This window comes from Metarhizium album, assembly GCF_000804445.1.
Source record: "Metarhizium album ARSEF 1941 chromosome Unknown scaffold_14, whole genome shotgun sequence".
NCBI classification, from domain to species: domain Eukaryota; kingdom Fungi; phylum Ascomycota; class Sordariomycetes; order Hypocreales; family Clavicipitaceae; genus Metarhizium; species Metarhizium album.
In genome coordinates this window covers 149,298-169,089 of record NW_024467588.1, presented here as the reverse complement: position 1 = coordinate 169,089, position 19,792 = coordinate 149,298, and the positions used below count along the sequence as shown (strand labels likewise).

Sequence of the window (19,792 nt, the reverse complement as noted above, 5' to 3'; positions counted from 1 at the left end):
AACGGCGCAAGCCTCTGCATGTTTGGTCTTGGGACTATCCTCCGGCCCATCACCATATGTCCAAGATCAGTACAACCTCCCTTTAGAATGCGTTAAGAGAAAGCTGACCTCGCGTGCTTGGACCTGACAGGTCGGCGCCCAGGACTCGATAGTGTCATTTCGGGAATCCGGACACAAAGAGAGTTATGCAGATGAACCAGCAGCTTCGTATTCATACATTGCTAGATTCATCAGGATTCGTTGCCATTTCAGTGGGTGAAATGAAGCCTATGCGAGCCAGTTAGTCGCCAGCAGAAGACGCGGTCTGATCCCAAGCCTTGTGCCAGCAAGACGGAATCAGTCCATCAGAAGATTCACAAGTGCGCTCTTGTATGCTTTCTTTTGTCGCCCTCATTGTGCCCGAGTCTCTTCGTCTGGACTTCAACAGCGTGCGTGAAGTCTGCTCAGAAAAGCTCTGGCTGCATTCCTCGGGCTCTGTTCAGATTCATCCCCAAGGGACTTAGCAACCATAAATACCCTGCTCATCCTCGTTCTTGACGGTTTTATTTTCTACAGAGACATCGCACCATACAGCGCTCAGTCCAACATAAAAAAACACCAAGACACGCAACGCAGAAACACCAACGACCTGACATCATGGCCGACACTAAAGGGGAGAAGAAACCCAAAAACGACGAATACATTGCATATTTGCAAAAGCGGAATATAAAAGGTTGGTTTCACCTTTTGCACAGGCATGACGCTCGTTCAGCTTGTTATGCATGCAGGACTTTTGATACACTGTCGAAGGAGGACAACCTGGAGCGACTGGAGAACATACGCGAGAGGTTCCGAAACGACTATGGACGCAGGAATACTTTCTTCGCCATGAGAGGCCGTTATATGTATATCTTGGTGGACCATAAAAGTCCCCAGACGGTTCCTGTAGGCATTATCCTCTTACCGTGAGGTGGATGAAGATGGTTAATCTAGTCGCCGAATAGGGTGAAGATGAAGCGGAAGAGCTGAAGCAAAGCAAACGTCTCAAGCCTACCGCCAAAGAATGGTCCGAGTTTCAGACGACCCTCCTCCTGCACATGACGAACGACACGGACTTACCCTATGGACTCAGGGAGAAGTCATCAAAGCGGTACCACGAGACCGAGGAAGAGATAAAGGCGAGGGTGCTGAAAATTATAGAGGCAGAGGAAAGAGCAGAGCAGGAAAAACGCAACAAGGAGGCGCAAGCCGAGCTGGGAAAACGGGACGAGGACGAGCACCAAGCAGAGCTGGGAGAAGGCAACGAGGACGGAGGACAAGCAGAGCTGCCGCAACCTAAGGGCAGCGAGACTGCAGAATAGCTCTTCCCTTGGCCTTTAAAATTGGGTATGAACTTTACTCGGACGCAATACGACAAGGACGGCAATTGAACCGCGCTGCACACTCCTTCTGCCAATCTGCGGTTCTAGTCACTCATTTATGCTATTTCCTGTTTAGTTACGGACCAGATATGTACAGGACTGGAATATACACTCACTCTCTTTAAAACTGTAGCCATGGCAACTTGACCCTATCTGTTAGGAGTTGTAAAATGTGTAATTGATATACTATATGTCTGATGTAGTCTTTGGTATGCTTGTGGTTATTACAAAGAACTTCGGCCCAGTCACATCTTCCGAATTCTGTCGTCCAGAACCGTGGGGTGCGTGTCCATCCAGGGCCCGACAAGGCAATCACATGCTGTGAGAATCTTCCAATCTGAAGCATCGTAGAGTCCTTGGGTGTTGAAGACGACAGGTAAGCTTATTGCAGCTGACCGGCGATCTGGGAAATTGCAGCACAAAGGCCGTCGGCTGAAAGGCGTTTTGTTATATCCACAAGGAGCATTTTCTTCTCGATCAGCTCCAACATCGGTCGTGCGAAAGGATCGTCTGCATGCGCCTCGCGCAACTCCGCAATACCCTGTTGTCCAGTTAGCGATTCAGCATCTCGGACGATTCTTGGGGTTTCTGTTCCAATTTCCAATGACAAGTATTACCTCCAAGACCGCCGGGTTAATCTTAGCTTCCTCTTTTCCACTTGTGCTTGAAACAACGAAGAACTTCTCTTCCCATACCGTACTAGACGGGGTTGACTGCGCTAATCGCCCAACTTTCTGCCTGGAAACTCCCTCATACCCTTCTAGCCACCAGGTACAAAAGTCCAGATATAGACATCCCAGCTGCCATATATCGTATTTGGGACAAATGGACCGGAACACCCGCATCTCCGGGGGACGATAGGGCCAACCATGTGATCCCTTGGGCGACAGGCCCATATAACAAAGGGCCAGGAGATCTCCATCCTCGCCATCTGACGAGAAACATAGGATATTTGCTGGCCTAATATCTCCATGAAGGCCCCACGCTGTTCCATCGACACTGGTAGCACCGTGCAACAATATTCCGTCACCCTTCTCATCTTGCCACGTGGTTAGCTCCTGTAGCTTTCTAACAGCATTAGCTAAGCCTAGGCACTGGTCAGCTGCCCATCTGGTTTTTGCGGTAGTATGTTCCGGCGCTTTTGGACTGTTCTTCCAATAATTTTCGAGATTATCGTCAGGCCACCTGGAGAGTAAGAATTGTCTCTGTCCATGTTGAAATGTCAGAAGTATCTGACTGAGATGTTTTTCATTTTGAACTTTGGCAAATCTTTGGGAGGATACGTCTAGCTTTTCACAATCATTTATCATCTCCCTGAGTTCGAAATACAAAATACTGTCTGGACTCTTCTAGTTATCAGAGAACAAATCCACGTGGACCATGCAGAACAGTTGCTCACCTCAATCGGTTTGAAGTCATGCTGACTTGGGTGGACCTCAACTTTGTACGTCTTTGAGTTTATACCACTGGTCTTGTACTCACAATGTCGCCATGGCAGTGGTACGATGGAGTCCATAACATATAATCTCAGTATGCCAACTTGCATGCTGAAAAAAGGAATGAAAAATATAGCCTGAACAGAGTAGAAGAGCTGCCGATCCGCGGGATTCCAATTACGCAGTAAGGTAGTGTTTTTTATGCCGAGACTTCTTATTAGAGTGCTTGTTTCCGTGGCAGAACTCGTAGGTGCGAGAGGCAAGTGAACATCCAGGATGGCTTCTTGAACAAATGCCTCGAAAAAGTCGAACCTGCGCATATAGAGCAATACTCCTAGGATCCATCGCCGTGGCATGATCTGATTAATTCTCATCTCCAATTCTGCGTTTGTCGCTTTGCTGTACTTTTCTTTTGCGAGAGCTTTAATAGTGTCGATAGTGAATATCCTTTCCATCTCACTAATTGGCAAGTACTGCTTCTCTGTCTCTCCTCCACTCGTCCTGCTAGTGTTTAGACTGAGCCCAATTGCCTCACGAATCGAGTCCTCGGCATTAGCATGAGACACTGTGACAAGATTTAGGTGTCCACGGAGCTCCGCCGGCGACATCACGCTCCTTAACGAGACTTGGGAAGGGGTTTGGCCCAGACGCTGAAACGGAGTCATGCTCAAGCCCAAGTCGTTGACGATGGAAAATTCGACGCCAGTCTCTCTCGAGTCGGAATTTGAGTGAAAATCGGAGTCTTCATCTGACTCGACGTTCGACGCTCGAATTCTCTTTAACTCTCGCTGACTTAACTCTCCAAATGCGGAAGACATTGCGGAAATAACTGTTTCATGTTGGATTTCAGATTTCTGCGGCTTGTCAACAGGCCCGGATACAGCAGAGTTCAACTCTAAAATAAGGCTAGATTGCATTTCTTTGGATGATTCCAACATGGCTCTGATATTTGTCAGCCGTTCCAGCTCATCCTCTCCCACATCAAGGTGAAATGAGCGGGCTCTCGTGTTTTGCTGCGTATCGTCGCCGCCGCGTTTTTCCGAGTTGACATCAACTGCGACAGTGGCTGTCGAGCCGTCGTGTATGTCTGCCACATCGTCAATGTTTCCGTACCAGAAAAAGACTGACCACTGAGCGAGATTGTGTAGGTGCATCGCGAAGTGTTCTTGTGAGTCGTCAGACTGTGCACTGGTGCTGCCAGGTTTCGTAGTGCTGTTGAGAAGATCGGTAATTTCCAGACGTGGATCACAGAGGGGACATTGACTGATCACCCTTCGTTGAAGGGGTTTGCATTGCATAATAATACACGCAGCTTCGACATCGCTCAAAGTCGATGGATGTTCTTCTGCTTGGTCTTCTGTCATGTGTTGGAGCAGCAATTCTTTGGTCAAGAACGGCTCTCCTTCGCTGCAGAAAGGACATTGCCAAAGACGGTTGTGTATCCATTGAGTCCAGTCCTTGCCATGATTATCTTGCATATGATATTTCCACTGCTTGAGGGTTGAGAAAGATGGTGGTAACGTTCCACAGTCTTCCGACACGCACACAAACGGTTTGAGGTCTGCATCGTGGTGCTTCCTATGGCGAGTTAGGGTCTGCAATGAATCAGCTCGTGCACGTTGAGAAACTGTACCTCCACAAGGCATCCTTGTGTTTCTTAGAAGCGCTCGGTGGAAGTTCCACCTCGTCGAGACAGTATGGGCATGCCATCCTAGTGCCACCGGCAGCAGACTTAGGTCGGCTTGGATATCGAGTTAATGATGGGAGACTGGAATAACAAACGCTACGTCCAGGCTTTCTGCTGCTTTCTCCTCGACCACGTGACAATGGCACTGTGTCAAACTGTTGCAGTAGCCTTCGAGACGGTTGTGTTGAGGATAAAGTGTCATCTGTTTTGGCTAGGGGATGGATTTTGCGCGGCCCTTGGGATTGCTTGCTCTTGAAAAGCTCTCGACGAGGGCCAGGGCCAAAATCTTTTGAAGATGGAGGGCAGGCAGGTTCCGTGTCTCTTCTATGGCGTGACAGCTTCTCTGTATGTCTCCGATTCCAGAGCAGTCGGTTACGTCGGTATACAATACTATCCCGCAGTTGGGATAGTAGGGTTTTCTCAGCATCTGGAAAGAGATATCGGAGACACTCGAAAATAAAATGGAAGAAATCGGCTTCCACGTGAGGGTCTAGCTTGCTGGCAAAGTTCTGAACCCTCTGTGCCTCATCTGTCCTAGGGGAGTGTCGAATAACCACGGCTAGTCGATGGAGACGGTCGATGGAACCAAGGATGCCGGATACAATGGCATCATGGTCAGGAATCGTGTCCACGGCGCTTTTCCTCTGTGCGAACCTAAGCCCATGGTACTCTATGCCCCATGTGAGGTTTTTGTATAGAACTCGGAGCATCGACAATACTAGCTCTTTGATATCCGGATTGTGTTTCAAGCGACGATCCAGGGAAACAGCGTCGTTGGCAAACACACCCAGGAAACTTGCCCATGTCAGAAACCGGTCATAGCATTTGGAGACGTGGTTTCCATGCACTCTTGGCGCTTCAAGGTATCTATCGAACTGGTCTTTGCAGTTTTCAGCCTGCGAATAGATGCTGTGGTCTCGAATGGGGTCCCCCATGGAGGCTTCTGCCGCTGCCGGAGAGCTGCACTGCACCGATCGCTCGAATTGGAGTTCGCGTTTTAGGCCATGCGCAGCCAAGAGAGATGAAGAAGAAGAAGAAAGCACCGGGACGAGGAAGTGCGGGTGTCCAACCAAGATTGCAACCACAAGAATGATGAGGCCAAAGCCCGAGTGCAAGTGTTGATTTGGGTTTATGCCTGACGAAAAGTGATGGTGCCTGCCCAGTTGATCAGGGACGTCCTTGAGAAGACATGTGATTGGGCCATTCCACGACATTCGCTTAGGTAAAATGCATTTCCTCCTCCTTTATGATAATGCTGTCGCCGGCCTACATAATTATAATAATAATAGCTTCTGCGGTCCACAGGTACCTGTCGGCGTCGACAACAAACACAACAGGTGCTGAATATGGACAGCGAGGCCCTTTTCCAGCCGAGAATCACAATTGCCGAGACTTTATCATGTCCGACCGACCAAGGGATCGAATTGCACCAGTTTGCTAATCAGCTGGCTATCAATGAGCTGCAGTCACCCCTCAGCCTCGCTGATGTGACAGACACGAACCATGTTGACGACATGATCCAGAGATACAATCTCCGCGAATTTAATCGGTTTGAGCTGCTACTCCCCATAGCTCATGGCGCCCATGAGAAAGTGAGGCAATACGCCAACGTCCGAGAACGCTCCGACGCCGAGCTCGAGGGAGCAATAGGGGACGACCGAGCAAGATGCCTATACAAAATCAAGAGCGGCATAAAGGATGACCTCAAGTCATATGCATCCAAAGTGCGGCATATGAACAACCTCTGTCTTGTAGATTAACAATGGCCGACTGACAGGAGCTAAACTACAGATGCAAAGATACCCAACACCAGACCGCCGAGCCAGACCAGAGGCTATGGAACCGGAAGCCGTATTCAGTGAGTATGCGAGATTGGCCAGAGAAAATGGCAGTATCGACGAGGACCCGGGGAAACGGACTCTCCCACCTTCGCTAAGCGAGCACGATGTTAAAAGAAAAGGGAATTGCTACACGGGCATGACACTTTGGCTACACGGGCATGACTCTTACACGGGCATGACTTTTACCACTTCTGATTGGTCGCATACTTTCTTGGCCCCACAGATACTTCCTCGGAAAGGCGGTGTAGCCAACTTCACTAACAAGCTCCTACATCACCATGAATTGCAGTCACTTATCGTTGTGGGCGCGATTGGTCTTCTGCTATCTTGCAAGCCTGCATTTCGGATTAAACTACCGTCCTTGTACTGTTAGCCAGTAACTGTCAAATACTGGCAAAAGACGTGATGTGGTCTACTTAATTTATTGCCTCACAACGATACAATCTGGATCTTCGTCATCACTCTTAGCCAGTTCCCATTGACTCCTTGTCCTGCGAATGTTTCGTTGCGTCCTCCGTCCACTGTACCGCACGCCTGTCGTATTCCCAGCATTTAGGACTTTAGAAGGTCTACCTGGCCCTTGCTGGGCTGAGATGCCAATTTGGCCACCAGTTTGTGTGATGGTTTCTCGAGTAGCTTTATGCACTCTCCTAGCAAGAGTTGGCTTATTGAGACTTCCTGGCGGTCGACCTCGTCGCCCACTTGGTTGATTATCAGATCGGCTACTTGATGTAATAGCTAGGCTTTCTGGGATAACCTGCGCTGTATTCTTTGGCCTTCCACGTAGTGCAGTGGCAACTTTCGGGTCAAGAATTCGTCGGTATGGATCTTGAGATGCCGATTCCCGTAGTCGCCAGCGTGGGTGGACCTCCCATTTAGTGAAACGTGTGTCAGAATCTAGCTTTGCGTAGACTTTATGATAGCATGGGATTCCCAGCTCAATAGAGACCGTACAGTCGTCGTCGCAAAGTCCAATAGAGTCGGGGAAGGGATTCTTCCCCGTCGGCAGAAATTTGCGAGCAATACAGTATTGCTTGTTGATTAACCCAAGTCCTTTCGATGACATGGTTGTTCGTAGTTCACCAAGATAGTTTCCCATCGAACCTAGGTATTGTGGAGCAGTCAGGACATCATCCTGTCCACAGGCATCCTTAAAGGCACGTTCTTGGTCATGTATCATATCCTGCATTGCCTCGACGAGTCGGTAGAGGTGGCTCATGCCATTTAATAGATAGCTTTTGATATTATTGTTGCTTGCTTCTGTGCCGGACGTAACTCGGATTCCGAAGTTACGATAACGACGGATAAAGCAACGTGCCCATTGAGCACTAACAGGCATATAAGTCGAGTAGAGGTATTGTAAGATCGCTCGTTGGTCGTCGAACTCTTTACAAAGATCTCTCCATGCCTGCTCAAACGCTTCCTCAGTCTCGGCATAGAGAACCTTTTTCCACATTAAAACAACGCCTTGGTAAGTATGAGGAATCTTATCACTACTCGACCGATCTTCGATCAGATGCTTATCTGTAGTGCTCAACCCGCCATCCGCCTGTGAGGGAATGTCTTCACTGTCACTAGCGCTAGGGCTAGTAGTACTGTCCTCACGTTGGCCCGTCCACCTAGTCTTCGATTTAAGCAAAACGTTTGAAAGGATATGATGAATACAAAGCTGTTGCTGTGCATTTGGAAACTGATCATTAACGGCAGCTTTCATAGCCTTGTCGAAGTCTGTGATGATGACATCTGGTTCCCTGAGTGAGTGTTTTGTAATGAGCTTGCGAACACTCTCTGCAAGGAATTGGAACCCCTCCCTCCTCTCGTTATCTATTAAGCCAAATGCAGCATTGAACACAGTTCCAAGACAGGTTTGGCCAGTAGCCTGGAATAAAGGAAGCTTGAAGCGATTAGTGTTATATGTGTTATCAAAGCTAATAACCTCGGGGAAGCGCTTCCACATCTGTAGACAGTACGGAAAGGTCCAGACAAGACCAAGCAGTCTATCTGGATCATCATCGGCCCATTTCGCGATGTATGGGATCTTCTTCTCATCAAAGAGTTTGATCAATGCCGCAGTAGGTGTATAGCCATTTAGCTTCTCTCGGTTAATGAACGAACGGGCATTATAGATATCCTTCCGCAGGAGTGTTGTATCGGGGAATTGCTCCTCAACCATAGCAGCTACATCACTGGCTCGAATACCCGCGCGACGGCTTGCTGACTCGATGGTTGCTTTAACTGGTGTAGTAAGGCGGCGGTGGGAAACATGCGCAGATGGCGTAATACTCCGTTCATGGTTATGCTGGTGATGTTTCGGGTCTCTATGTTGTCGAAGAAGCCACTTGCCTTCCTCTAGGGCTTCAGCAATTATCATCCATTTGCAATCACACTTCCGAGACCTTCGGGTTCGAAGACCAGAACCCCCCGAGGCCCGAGATTGTCCAAACCGGTCGCATTGAATGGAGTACCTAATCAACCGTCCCTTATAGGAATATTTATTCCGCCGAATAATACCAAATCCGTTCTCCTTTGCAAATGCGTTGGTTGTTTTAAAAAGAACTTCGGCCGAGGGCGCTGGGTCGCCAGGGATTATTGGGTTCGGAATTGGCTCCGGGGCGGGAGATAGAGACTGTCGCATAGGCGAGGAACTAATATTTTCGGGCGTCGGTGATATTCGAGGAGGTTGTGTGGGTGACCTACGAGGTGGAGAGTACGGTGGAGGAGAGTCATATGCTTCGAAACTTAATGGTGACCATCCCCATCTCTCTCGCCAAGCTTGTACACGTTCGTATGATCGAGCAAGGTCTACAGTTAGCCTTCGACCTTCGCCGGTAACCTCTCGTACTATGCGCATTGCGGACTCGAACTCGGCTCTTGTCCTTGTTGGGAGATGCTGGGCGGATGGGGGTGATTCGGGAGGTTCAGAGGCGAATGGATCAAATTCTGGGCCTGGTATAAGCGCTCTGACTCGCTGGCTCCATCTTTTTCCACGGAAGAAGTCATTTTGAAGATATATCTCATAGTCAGATCGAAGGCCCCATGCAGGCTCATGGCGGCCCTGTGAACCATGGGGGTGTGGGAGACTTGAAAGTGTTTGCGGGAAAGAGGCGAACAGGTTATCGAGTGCATTTTCGTCCCCGAGGCCGTAGAACTGACCGATACTCGTAGCAGAGCTACTCGCGGATTGTGGTCGGTCTTCAACTGTGGAAGGACTAGATCTGCGTCGCCGACTGGATTTGTGTCGCTTTCCTCTTTGTGATTGATCACTGGGACTAGGGCTCCGCGACCTGCGAGGAGGTGTGCGAGGCAAAGACATTGACGTCTTGAGAAGAGAACAAGATTGTAGTGAAAGAATTGGTCGCTATCTCTACAGCATAGGGTGCCGTATTATGGTTTATTAAAAGCTACGAAAATGAAGAAAGCAAGCTCGAGGGGGTCGCCCCGACTGCGCGACCACTGGGTTGCTGCGTAGTAGCTTAGCCGAAATGAAGTAATTTACACAGAAGCAAGGTTAAAATGGCCCAGGTACTTGCGGCTGAGGTGGCAGAATCCAGCGTCGTTAACAGAGACAATGCGACCAATCAGAAGTGGTAAAAGTCATGCCCGTGTAAGAGTCATGCCCGTGTAGCCAAAGTGTCATGCCCGTGTAGCAATTCCCAAAGAAAAACTGGACTAAATAAATTGATGGAGTGGTTGTGCTACGGAATGCCGCGGATGTCAATATTGTCCTATTTCCAAACCGAGCAGCCGTCGCCGGCATCTATTGACACCTTGTACAACCTTTTGGCCACTCATCGGAGCTGCGCTGAAGAGCACAGCGCTCTTCTCCGGCTGTCGGATTTCGGCCTTTGCGAAGAAAAAGATGCCGCCTATCACTTATTCCTCTCTTGTTGTTCGGAAAGTACTGTAGATTCTGAGCGTAGCAAATGGCATAAGACAATCTGCACCTTTGAAAGGCGAGTATTTGTATCGCTACCTAGCACAAAACTCTTGAGTCATATTAACCGATGCCTGACTGAAAACCAGGTCTGGCGCGCCGTATGAGATTACTCGTCGAGTCGACATTTGCTCCGAGATCAAGGGACAACGCAATCTCCGCGCACCATTACGCCTGTCATTCCGCGAGCACCAAGTCTGGCGTACCCTCAACAAGCCTGACGGGACGGCTTTTGGGCTCCTCTCAAAGCTGGAGGAGCATGCCATCCACGACAAACTTGAGGATCTCCTTAGAACGGGGAGCCTAAAGGCTAGGGACACAAATGACAAACTTGTAAAGTTCAAACTCGCTCTTCGGCTTGCGTCATCATTGCAGGCTCTATATCTAGGTCCCTGGATTCACCAAGACTGCACGTTGACGGCCAAGTCTGTGCAGATTCTTCGCAACGAGGAGGTAAGCCAAATTGAGATGCTGAATGAAGCCTACATCCCCTGCCGTCTCATTGGCGATTGTGAGCGACACGAGGCGTTCCTTGAAGCACCAAAACAACACCAAGAGTCGGGGCATCAGACCAAGAGCGGACAACCTGCCGAACCTTGCCCCACGTTCTTCTTGTCGTTCGCACAGCTACTTGTAGATATCGAGAAAGGCGAGGAAGGCTATCAATCAGCCGTAGATGAGCCCGCCAAAAAATGGTACGACTTTCTGGTTGACGAGTGTAGGAACAGCTTTAAAGACGAGGCAATGAGATATTACCGGGCGGCCATTGAAGGCTGCCTGCTTTACCTGGACCTATATAGGATCGAGACTGGAGGTATCGAGTTCAACAGGCATCCAGTCCAGAATGTCATCAATAAGAGTATTGTTAGTCCCCTTCGGATGCACCTGGAGATTTGGGAGTCTGCACTCTTTAGCGGCGATGGTGATCCGCTATCATCTAATATGGCCAAGAATCAGGACAACCCGCAAGGTTGGAATGACGTTGAAACGGAATTTCCTCTTTGGAGTGCCGTAGACGACAATACAGAAAGAGAGTTGTGAGTTCATTCAAGGGTTCATTCCGAAAGAGACACTAACGATGCCAGAACCGAGAAGAATACTCCCAAGAAGGATGAGGGAAGTTTCACAAAGCTTATGGAAAACTTCATTGAGAAATACATAGAGCTGCCAAGTGTGTCTGGGCAGCGCGCAGCCAACGGAAACGTACGCATTGCAGTAATCGATAGTGGGTTGCTTTGTGACCAGCGAGACACGTACTTGAGCCATGAGCATGTCCAGCAAAGAATTAGAGCCGGGAAAAACTTCGTGAGGAACTCTGACTCCGAGCCGGATGCGGGAGACTGGAAAGATGAGCACGGCCATGGAACGCATGTGACTCGATTGCTTCTCAAGTTTGCGCCACGGGCAGAGATATTCGTCGCCAAAATTACAAACTCGGATACGCTCAAGTTCACAAATCAGGAGCAGCTCTTAGAGGTGAGTCTACAAGAATGCATGCTGATTGAGGCAGTATGTACAAGGGAAAAACATCTTGTGCCTATTTCACGCTAATCAGTCCTCGAAAGCGGCGTAGGCTCTTGAGTGGGCTGGACAACACGCCGACATTATCAATCTTTCGTTTTCTCTAGGCTCGAACCCTTCAAGAGATTTGCAAGACGCGCTAAAACTTCTTGTACATGATAAAAAGCTCATCTTTGCTGCCGCCTCGAACGTAGGAGGCAACAAACCGCGGCCGTGGCCAGCGAAAGAACCTGGTGTGTTTTGCATTTACGCTACAGACGAACGCGGAATACCAGACTTGAATTTGAACCCATCGCTATCGTCAATAGGCGACAACTTTGCAACTCTCGGGTGCGGCATCGAGTCGTACTGGGAAGGAGATTACAGGCTGATCTCTGGGACATCGTATGCCGCGCCCATGGCGGCAGCAATAGCCGCCAACATTTTGGAGTTTGCTAGACGACATATACCAGAAGTGGCGGAGAGTTTTTGTATTTACAAGACCATGCGAGATCTGTTTCGCCATCACATGACGGCAAACAATGCGGATGGTCTTTATCACCAAATTTTGCCGTGGAATGACGGTCTCTGGGACAATCAAAGTGTAGGGGATGTCTGCCAAAGGCTAAAGGACATTTGTTCAGGAATCGATCGTTGATAATATGCAGGTCTATATAGCTGCACAATCCCAAACCTCATCGTCTCCATCATGACCAGCTTGCCTCCCGAATTCATCGTCTTCTCGGATCAACAACTCGTCCACCGGATCTATGCCCTGCCTGCCCCCAGAACCCCCGTCTCCCTGCAGGTCACCAGTAAGGAGCCCCTCATCTCTATGGCTCAAGTCTTTCGTGTGCCTATTTCGTACACAGTGGTATTTGTGTACCCGAAAACCAATCACGATGTCGTCGGCCTCAAACGCAAGACGCTGTTTCTTCTCACCCGAGATTTTGCACTCTACGCCTCCCCTGGCGGAGCTTACCTGCGGATCCTCGCCGGAAACCTCGCCTTGGACACCGCGTCTTTGATAGCTAGTATCATTGAACTTGAGCCTTTTTGCGACTTTGAGGCCAGTGACAATGAAGAAGTCGGCTTTGTGCCCTCGGGCGGCGTCGAGTACGTCCTGTATCGGTCTCACCGCAAAACATGTCTTGACGTAGTCACCGGCCAGGTCTGGGTCGAAGTAGGTAGTCACTACTGCCTCGCAGCTCACGCTGTCCTCAACGCCCTTGGAGAGGCCAATGCTGGCGGAAGCAGTGTATGGAAGCCTCAAGGCCTCGGCCCAAGCCCGCACGTTGAGCTCGCGCACCTTGGCTAGGGTATCCTTGAAGTTTGTTTGCGTCACTGGGGCGTAGAGAAGCTCGTCCGGAACCTCGACGTGATGCCGTCCGTGGTTGAGAGGCCTAAGAGTAGCTAAATCAGAGACCACCGTTCCGAGTGCCAGAGGACCGCCGTCGGCAGCAATGTCGAACCGGGGAACAACGTGGTATGTGAGGGGTCTTCTGTTGGCCGATGCCATGGCGCTGCGGCTTGTGGGCTGGTATTTGACTTGGGGACGATGGGATGTGTGTGAGAATGCGTCTTTGGAGAGGGACACGGGCATCGCACGAGACGATGGCATCAGTCGGCAGACCCTGGCCCTCTATATACGTGTGTGAGGCTCCCTGTCGCCTTCTGTGCTCTGCACATGTTGAGAGTCGAGACCAAGAGTCTCCGCTGAGGCCGTAGAAGGCGAATTGCAAGGCTCAGCTTCTGCATCAACAAGTCCAGTTGCTGCCGGAAGCATCCAGGGTCGGTTCCAGCGCTTTGAGAAAGGCTCAAGGCCAGAGCGGCAGCGTATGGCTGTTGAACTAATAGCAGGTCCGAGTTCTGGTCTGTCATTCAAGGGTTCAAAAGGGGCAGGGGGCTGTGTGCATTACATGGATCAATGGAGGCGTCTGGTTTGAAACAATAACACCGAGTGTCTGGCCCTTGCAAGATGGACATGATGAAAGATACGGCACAAGCGAGCGGAAGGCTTCTATTTCGTAATGAAAAAGTCACCTACAAGGTTCTGGCGTTTACCGACCTGGCTTTATGCTATGAAGTGGCGGATAATAAATGGAACATAAAGCTGATGTGTAATGAATGGAACATGATTATATTCGACAGTAAATAGCACACAAAGATGATGTGCCATGCCACAGTAGCCTTCAATGCTCACAGGGCTTTCTTCTATGCAATATCATCAAACTCGCGGGAATGAGAACCGGTGGGAAGACTAGCACGTAAAGGCCGATCACTCATGACATGGTCCGACAGGACATCAAGCTGAGAAACACTACTTCTTGCACATTGTGCCCGCCGACGTTTGTTCATGCTGCCTCAAGCCGCGGGCGTCCGTGGCCTGACGAAGGGGCTGCGTTGATGCATAAGAAGATGTAAGGAATCTCAACCGTTGACGTGTTTGCTTGGACAATTTGGGTCAGTCCTGCCTGCACAGCCGCCACAGAGTTCCAGCCGCGTGTCCCTCAGTCTAGCTCACGTCCTGTTGCGGCCACGTTCTCGTGAGCCTCGTTTGCCGTCTCACAACCTTGAACTGAGCAGTGAAGACGGCCTCGCCTCGCCTCGCCAAAAGCTCAACGTCTCCGGTTCCGAGGGTTGATTCAAAGCTTTTTCAGCAATGAATGACTTTGCCATTGCCAATATCCAGCATTCAGTCTGACCGAGTGAATCAATCGCCGCCGGAACGCCTTTACTAGCCGTGACGGGTGACTGCCATCTAGCACGGACTCACGGCAGAGTTCTTTGCAAGATTTCCATACAAATAGTCGTCAGGTTTTTGACCGGTAACGTCAAGTCTCTATTGGAATGATGCTCCGCGCTGACTGCGTCATGATCCAGCCGACCTTTGAATTGCGGTGCGAGCCAACACCACGCCGCGTGGCCGACGCGATTTTTGAAAAAAAGAGAAGCAATGCAGATTGATCTCGAACGTGCGAGTCTCGCCCAGACGCAGCAATAGGAGTCTCTTGGCCGCTGAAGGTCCCCAACATCCAACGTGTAGCTTTTGTAGCTACTCATCAGTCACGACGCCTGGGCATGGGTCATGGGTCAAAATACGATTCAGCCATCGAGGGATTTGTACGGGAATAGCAAAGTCGACCAATGCCGTCCGTATACAGGGATGGTCTTGGATACATCATTGGACCCTTCAACCACATGTGCCGCCCCCATCGGAACTTTTCTGTCTCAGTCGGCCGCGCTGCATCATGCATGCCATCCACGCGTCGTCCAGTCATCAAGCTCACGCCAGGGAGAAGCCGTTGGCAGCTTCGACACCGCGTCGGTCCCAAGGGAATTGCTCCTCCGCATTGTATCAAGTCCACGGGAGATGCTTAGTGAGACGGACGCAAAAGGGGGAAAAAATCTCGTCGTATCTATCTGTCACTACGTCAAAGCCAGCCGAGGCACGTCATGTGCAAAGCAAGAGACTCTTATTTTCCGTCAACCATCAAATCCACTCAAGAGACCATCCCATATGAAACGCCATCCCAGTTTTATTCGTAGCTGCCGACGAAATCACACCCTGCCCATTCTTTGCCGCTTCATATGCCCAGGAAATCAGCGCAAGTTTCCGCGCGTAAAGCCAAGCGGCGAATAACTCTTGACACGTACAGATGAACATGTCTCCTGAAATAAAAAGCCTCCCGTCATATCACGTAGTAGAACAAAAGGGCCGTCGCCACCTCGTAAGCTGAGAAAATGGCAGAAGAGCTGCCGTGTTGGTGAGTTCGAGGCCAGCGAGGCTGCTCATGTGCCGGGACTAGGGCAGGGCAACGTGGTGTCCTCCGTGTTTCAGTCCTTCAGAAGACCTTTATATTCCCTTTTTTTTTCACCTCTCGCCTGGGGTGTCGTTGTCAAGCGTCACAGCCGCTGCTGAGCCAGACCACAGTCGGAAGTTACCACCTCACGGTCTATGTTGCAGGCGTCCTTTTGAAAAGTCAGATACAACCATGTTAACTCGTGGTAATGCTCCAATGTGGTACGTACTTTATGGAAATGATATATCAGAACTACGTCATCAAGCAGATAACCGGTTCCTTCTTCAGACGGGTACTTGAACGCCAAGTACGATTTCACGTCTTCTTCTTGAAGAGACCCCCTTCTCCTAAAGTAAACGACGTACTCGGGCGTCTCCCGCAAGCGTTGAAAGTTGGTATCCATGGTCGAGTCGAGATTTTCTGATGCTGTCCGTTGGGGAGAAGGACAGAGAACAGAGACGCCCGGGACGACGGTGGCCTTTTAATCTAGTCTCTGGCCTGTCTGGGTGCATCGTGTTCAGGCATTGGACAGGCTCATGGCGTGATATTCCTTTGTTCATTCTTCACCTTTGTCCCAAAGGCACCAGCTTCACCAGGGCTCGGCCGGTGGCGGGAGCAGAAACAAAACCGCCGTCTGCCATGTAGAAGACGGCGCCTGCGGGGGGTTATCCCTGAGGTTCTGCCAGACCAAACGGACGACGGGCTACTCCATACTCACGGGAGGATAAGTGATCTAGAATGAATCGAGGTTTTGGGCGTCGATTGCTCTCTCACAGCTCAATGGGCTCATGGACGGCCACCAGCCTGGTGGCCGAGGCAGCGTCCCGTCCATGCCGGCAGCACAGAAAACAAGGCGGCTTTCTTGTTGAACTCACAAAGAGTATTTGCTACCTCGCCGGTCCTGGTTCTCGTGTGTTTTGCTTTGTTGCTGGCTGCCCTCCCCGGCCTCGGACGCCCAGCCTGGCTGGCCAAACACAGCCCTGTCGGCCTCCCGTGCAAAGATTCGCCCGGGCGGATCTTGGCCTCGCAGCAACATGGGCCCTTTGTAGTCGGCGTATAATTTCGCAGGTCAAGAACGGCGTGAAAGAGCACTGCCGTGTCGTGTTGCCCATTCTTCTTAGAAAGCCCATTGGGCGTTGGACAGACAAGGTATGCCGTCATATAGCTCGAAGGCCTGCCCCTGTGTTGCAGACCCGAGCCCGGACACACGACGGTGCCATCGCCTACTACGCCTGCCTTGGTCACCCTGAACAGATGCTGTCGGTCGAGTTGGCAGGGCTCAAACAAAATAGACGAACAACTAGCAAGCCGTTGAATAATGCCGTGAGGCGCATGTATGGCCCGTATGTACTCCGTGTGTAGTTACCAGTAACCGGACCCTTTGTCTCGTTGAAGAATGGCCCGAGCTGGGAAGGGAAGCGTCTGTGCCACGGCCCACGGACCCGAGACTCAGTTACTTACCAAGGTGCGGAGGAGTAATGTCTATAACGATCTATAACGATCCTGTGTTATAGCGAAATTCGGGTTTTTACGATAATTCACAGTTATCTAAGTAGTTGATGACCAGGTCGACCATAAAGGTATTGGGTCGTACGCGTGTAACATTGGGTGCTACAGTACAACCACGCGTCATCTACTCGGCCAACTCTCTCGCATAGGCCTCGTCCGCCTCCATCCTGAGTGCCTCCAACTTCTTCTTCAGGGCCTCAATCTCCTTTTCCATTGCGCCCCTGTGCTCCTTTGTCCCCGCCGCCTTGACAGTCAACTTGGTGATCTCACCCTCGACTTCCTCTACAGCCCTGTATTTCGCGGCGGTCACGGTTCCGGGTGGAGGAATCTGCGATGCCATGTCAGACTCATCATCTGCCTGTGGCCACGAGCCCGGTACTTCGCCCGCATGGCCGCGACCTGTAGGGCCCCTTGGTTCACCAGGCATGTTCGAACCGCTGCCGCTCCCTCTGCCTCTGCCTCTGCCCCTGCCCCAGCCGCCCCATGCTCCCCGGCCAAACGGTCCCCGCTCTCCAAGGGGTCCGTCAGGGCCGAAGAAGAATGAACTTCTTTGAGACGGGCCGGTACAGCATCGTGGCCAGTTACGAGTCCAAGGAGGAGGGTTGGGGCCTGCGGTAGGACCTGGAGGTGCCGGCGGCGCAGGAAACACAGGGAGCATCGCTTGCGCTGGGGGGAAAGGAGGCACCGGCGGCGCGTGAAATGGTCCTCCACGTCTTCCGTGATCCCTGCGAGCCCGTTTCATTTCACGTCTCTGGCTTCGATGTTCCCTCTTCTCCGCCCTGCGCTGCATACGCCGTTCCCGTCGGTAAGCCCTTCGCGCCTGTCGTTGGGCCCGCTTGATGGATTTCCAGCTCGAGTGAAGACCCTTGATTTGGCCCTTGAGCGCCTTCCTGTCAAAGCTCGCATCTACAGGTGCCATTGGAACGGCCTTCAATTCTGCTTCCAGAGCGATGACGTCGCTCTTGGTGCGTACTTGATCGGGCCGAGAGGTCCAGTCCTTGAGTCGCTCTGCGTAAAGTGGAAGCTGGTGGTCCTCGATGTCGTCGTAGTCAGGGAGCGAGCCGATTGACGACTCCGAACTGCCAGAGGAGTCAGACGAATCTGATGAGGCGGAGTGCGATCGGTCGTGTCTGTCCTTGCGGTCTGGATGCCATCGTCTGCCGCGGTCCTCGGAGTGCTGGGCCTCGCGGCAGTCATGCCAACCGTGGCTTCCATGGTGCCAATTGTGGTGCCCATCATGGTTCCAGTCATGGCCACCGTGGAGGGGACCACGGGAATCGTGGCGATGGCGATCCCATCCTGCTCGGCTGCCGAACGTCCACGACGGACCTGTTGGGCCAGTTGAGCTTGTCGGTCCGCTTGGCCCTGCAAGGTTTCGTTGTTGCGGCGGCGCCGCTGCTGTTCCCGACGGCTGGCTGCTCTTCTTGCCGATGGAGATGCCATCGCTGTTCAGAACAAGGCCGTTGATCTTGATGCCATTGCTGTCCAGGACCACTGCGTCTCCATATCGAATTCCATTGCCACCAATGGAGAGCCTGCCGAACATGGAACAGTTGTTCGCCCTCTGCTGTTCAGGGTCTTCAATCTCCGCCTCCCAAGCACCAGGCATCCTTGCCCCTGAATCGAGCCTCACAGTCATGCCCCTCGGTCCAAAGAAGCCGTCGTTCCACTCCTGGATGGTCGCCTCAATCTCCGACCTGCTCCTCGGTGTGGCATCCGCCTTCTCCCTCGCCTGCTCCAATTGCGCCTCGGCCCGAAACCTCCCGCTTGTCAAAGTGGCATTATTCGTCCCCTCCACGCTCAGCCTTCTCTCTATAAGTGCCTCATTGCCCCTGGTCGTGTGGTCCGGCAGGAGAAAGTTGACAAAGGTCGCCCAGTCCTGTGGCGTGACATCTCTCGCAGCCCAGTCATTCTGATACGGCAAGTCATCTGGCAGAGAGGTGCTTTCAATCCGGAGAGTGTGAGTGAGCGTCTCTGAGGGAGGATTGGCCGGCGGGGGTCGCGAGGCAAAGTATAATGTGAGGCCAGGCTGCAGCGCAGGTTGCTGGGGCTCCAGGTGTGTATTTGACGATGTGCGAGGCGTCAATGGAGGTGTGTAGACAACTTCTCCGGTGGATGAGGCATCGTCGAGGGGCGTGAAGCCGGTGTGGGAGGTGGTTGATGCGGCGGATCGAGGACCACCTGAGTTGGAGTAGATGTCTGTTTCTGAATACGGCGGGGGAGGCCCATCGCCATGGCCGTGGCCATTGTCGACATTGACGTGGAGGTTGTTCATGTTTGGATTCATCGCTGAGCAAGTTTTGTCATGCGACTCGTGTCCTAATCGCCCACGGATTTTGTAGTGTTTGGTCCGACGTCTGGATGATGCGAGGGTAAAGTTGCGTTTGCGGGGCAGCGGATAAGGGTCCTTCTCTTATTTGGATACTAACTTATCAAAGGCCGAACCAACGAGTTCATGAACAAGGGTCGGGTGTCCGTTTGCCGCCGCACGGGTATGGCTGCCGTGGAGTCAAACATCGATGCCCAAAAGGCAAACAAGCAGGTGTGTTGTCGATGTATGGTGGTCTGTCAAGGTGCAGAATGGCGAGGTGAGCTCATCATCATCTATGGACGTACAAGAACACGTGCTTTCTTCTCGGAAGTCTCGCAGCCACAGTCTGGACGACTTACGTCTCCCGCCCG

At 51.5% G+C, this 19,792-nt stretch overlaps 7 protein-coding genes across 7 annotated transcripts; 3 read left to right on the top strand and 4 right to left on the bottom strand.

Annotated features, from left to right (window-relative positions):
• Positions 1–636: 636 nt before the first annotated feature.
• Positions 637–1,340, top strand: MAM_05500 (uncharacterized protein; the record flags this gene model as incomplete). Its single annotated transcript, XM_040824298.1, has 2 exons — positions 637–924; positions 984–1,340. The coding sequence occupies 2 exons, from the start codon at positions 637–639 to the stop codon at positions 1,338–1,340; spliced, it is 645 nt and encodes a 214-aa protein (XP_040677623.1).
• Positions 1,341–1,782: 442 nt separating this feature from the next.
• Positions 1,783–5,458, bottom strand: MAM_05499 (Protein kinase-like domain protein; the record flags this gene model as incomplete). The annotated part of the gene is made up of 4 exons (XM_040824297.1): positions 1,783–1,941; positions 2,018–2,458; positions 2,800–4,414; positions 4,470–5,458. The coding sequence occupies 4 exons, from the start codon at positions 5,456–5,458 to the stop codon at positions 1,783–1,785; spliced, it is 3,204 nt and encodes a 1,067-aa protein (XP_040677622.1).
• A 411-nt stretch (positions 5,459–5,869) lies between these two features.
• On the top strand, positions 5,870–6,283 carry MAM_05498 (uncharacterized protein; the record flags this gene model as incomplete). The annotated part of the gene is made up of 1 exon (XM_040824296.1): positions 5,870–6,283. The coding sequence occupies one exon, from the start codon at positions 5,870–5,872 to the stop codon at positions 6,281–6,283; it is 414 nt and encodes a 137-aa protein (XP_040677621.1).
• Positions 6,284–6,785: 502 nt separating this feature from the next.
• On the bottom strand, positions 6,786–9,677 carry MAM_05497 (uncharacterized protein; the record flags this gene model as incomplete). The annotated part of the gene is made up of 1 exon (XM_040824295.1): positions 6,786–9,677. The coding sequence occupies one exon, from the start codon at positions 9,675–9,677 to the stop codon at positions 6,786–6,788; it is 2,892 nt and encodes a 963-aa protein (XP_040677620.1).
• Positions 9,678–9,877: 200 nt separating this feature from the next.
• Positions 9,878–12,456, top strand: MAM_05496 (intracellular serine protease; the record flags this gene model as incomplete). Its single annotated transcript, XM_040824294.1, has 4 exons — positions 9,878–9,951; positions 10,388–11,335; positions 11,384–11,807; positions 11,872–12,456. 4 exons carry the CDS (start codon positions 9,878–9,880, stop codon positions 12,454–12,456), a joined length of 2,031 nt encoding a protein of 676 aa, XP_040677619.1.
• A 12-nt stretch (positions 12,457–12,468) lies between these two features.
• MAM_05495 (uncharacterized protein) lies at positions 12,469–13,317 on the bottom strand (the record flags this gene model as incomplete). Its single annotated transcript, XM_040824293.1, has 1 exon — positions 12,469–13,317. One exon carries the CDS (start codon positions 13,315–13,317, stop codon positions 12,469–12,471), a length of 849 nt encoding a protein of 282 aa, XP_040677618.1.
• Positions 13,318–17,234: 3,917 nt separating this feature from the next.
• Positions 17,235–19,385, bottom strand: MAM_05494 (uncharacterized protein; the record flags this gene model as incomplete). Its single annotated transcript, XM_040824292.1, has 1 exon — positions 17,235–19,385. One exon carries the CDS (start codon positions 19,383–19,385, stop codon positions 17,235–17,237), a length of 2,151 nt encoding a protein of 716 aa, XP_040677617.1.
• Positions 19,386–19,792: the final 407 nt, after the last annotated feature.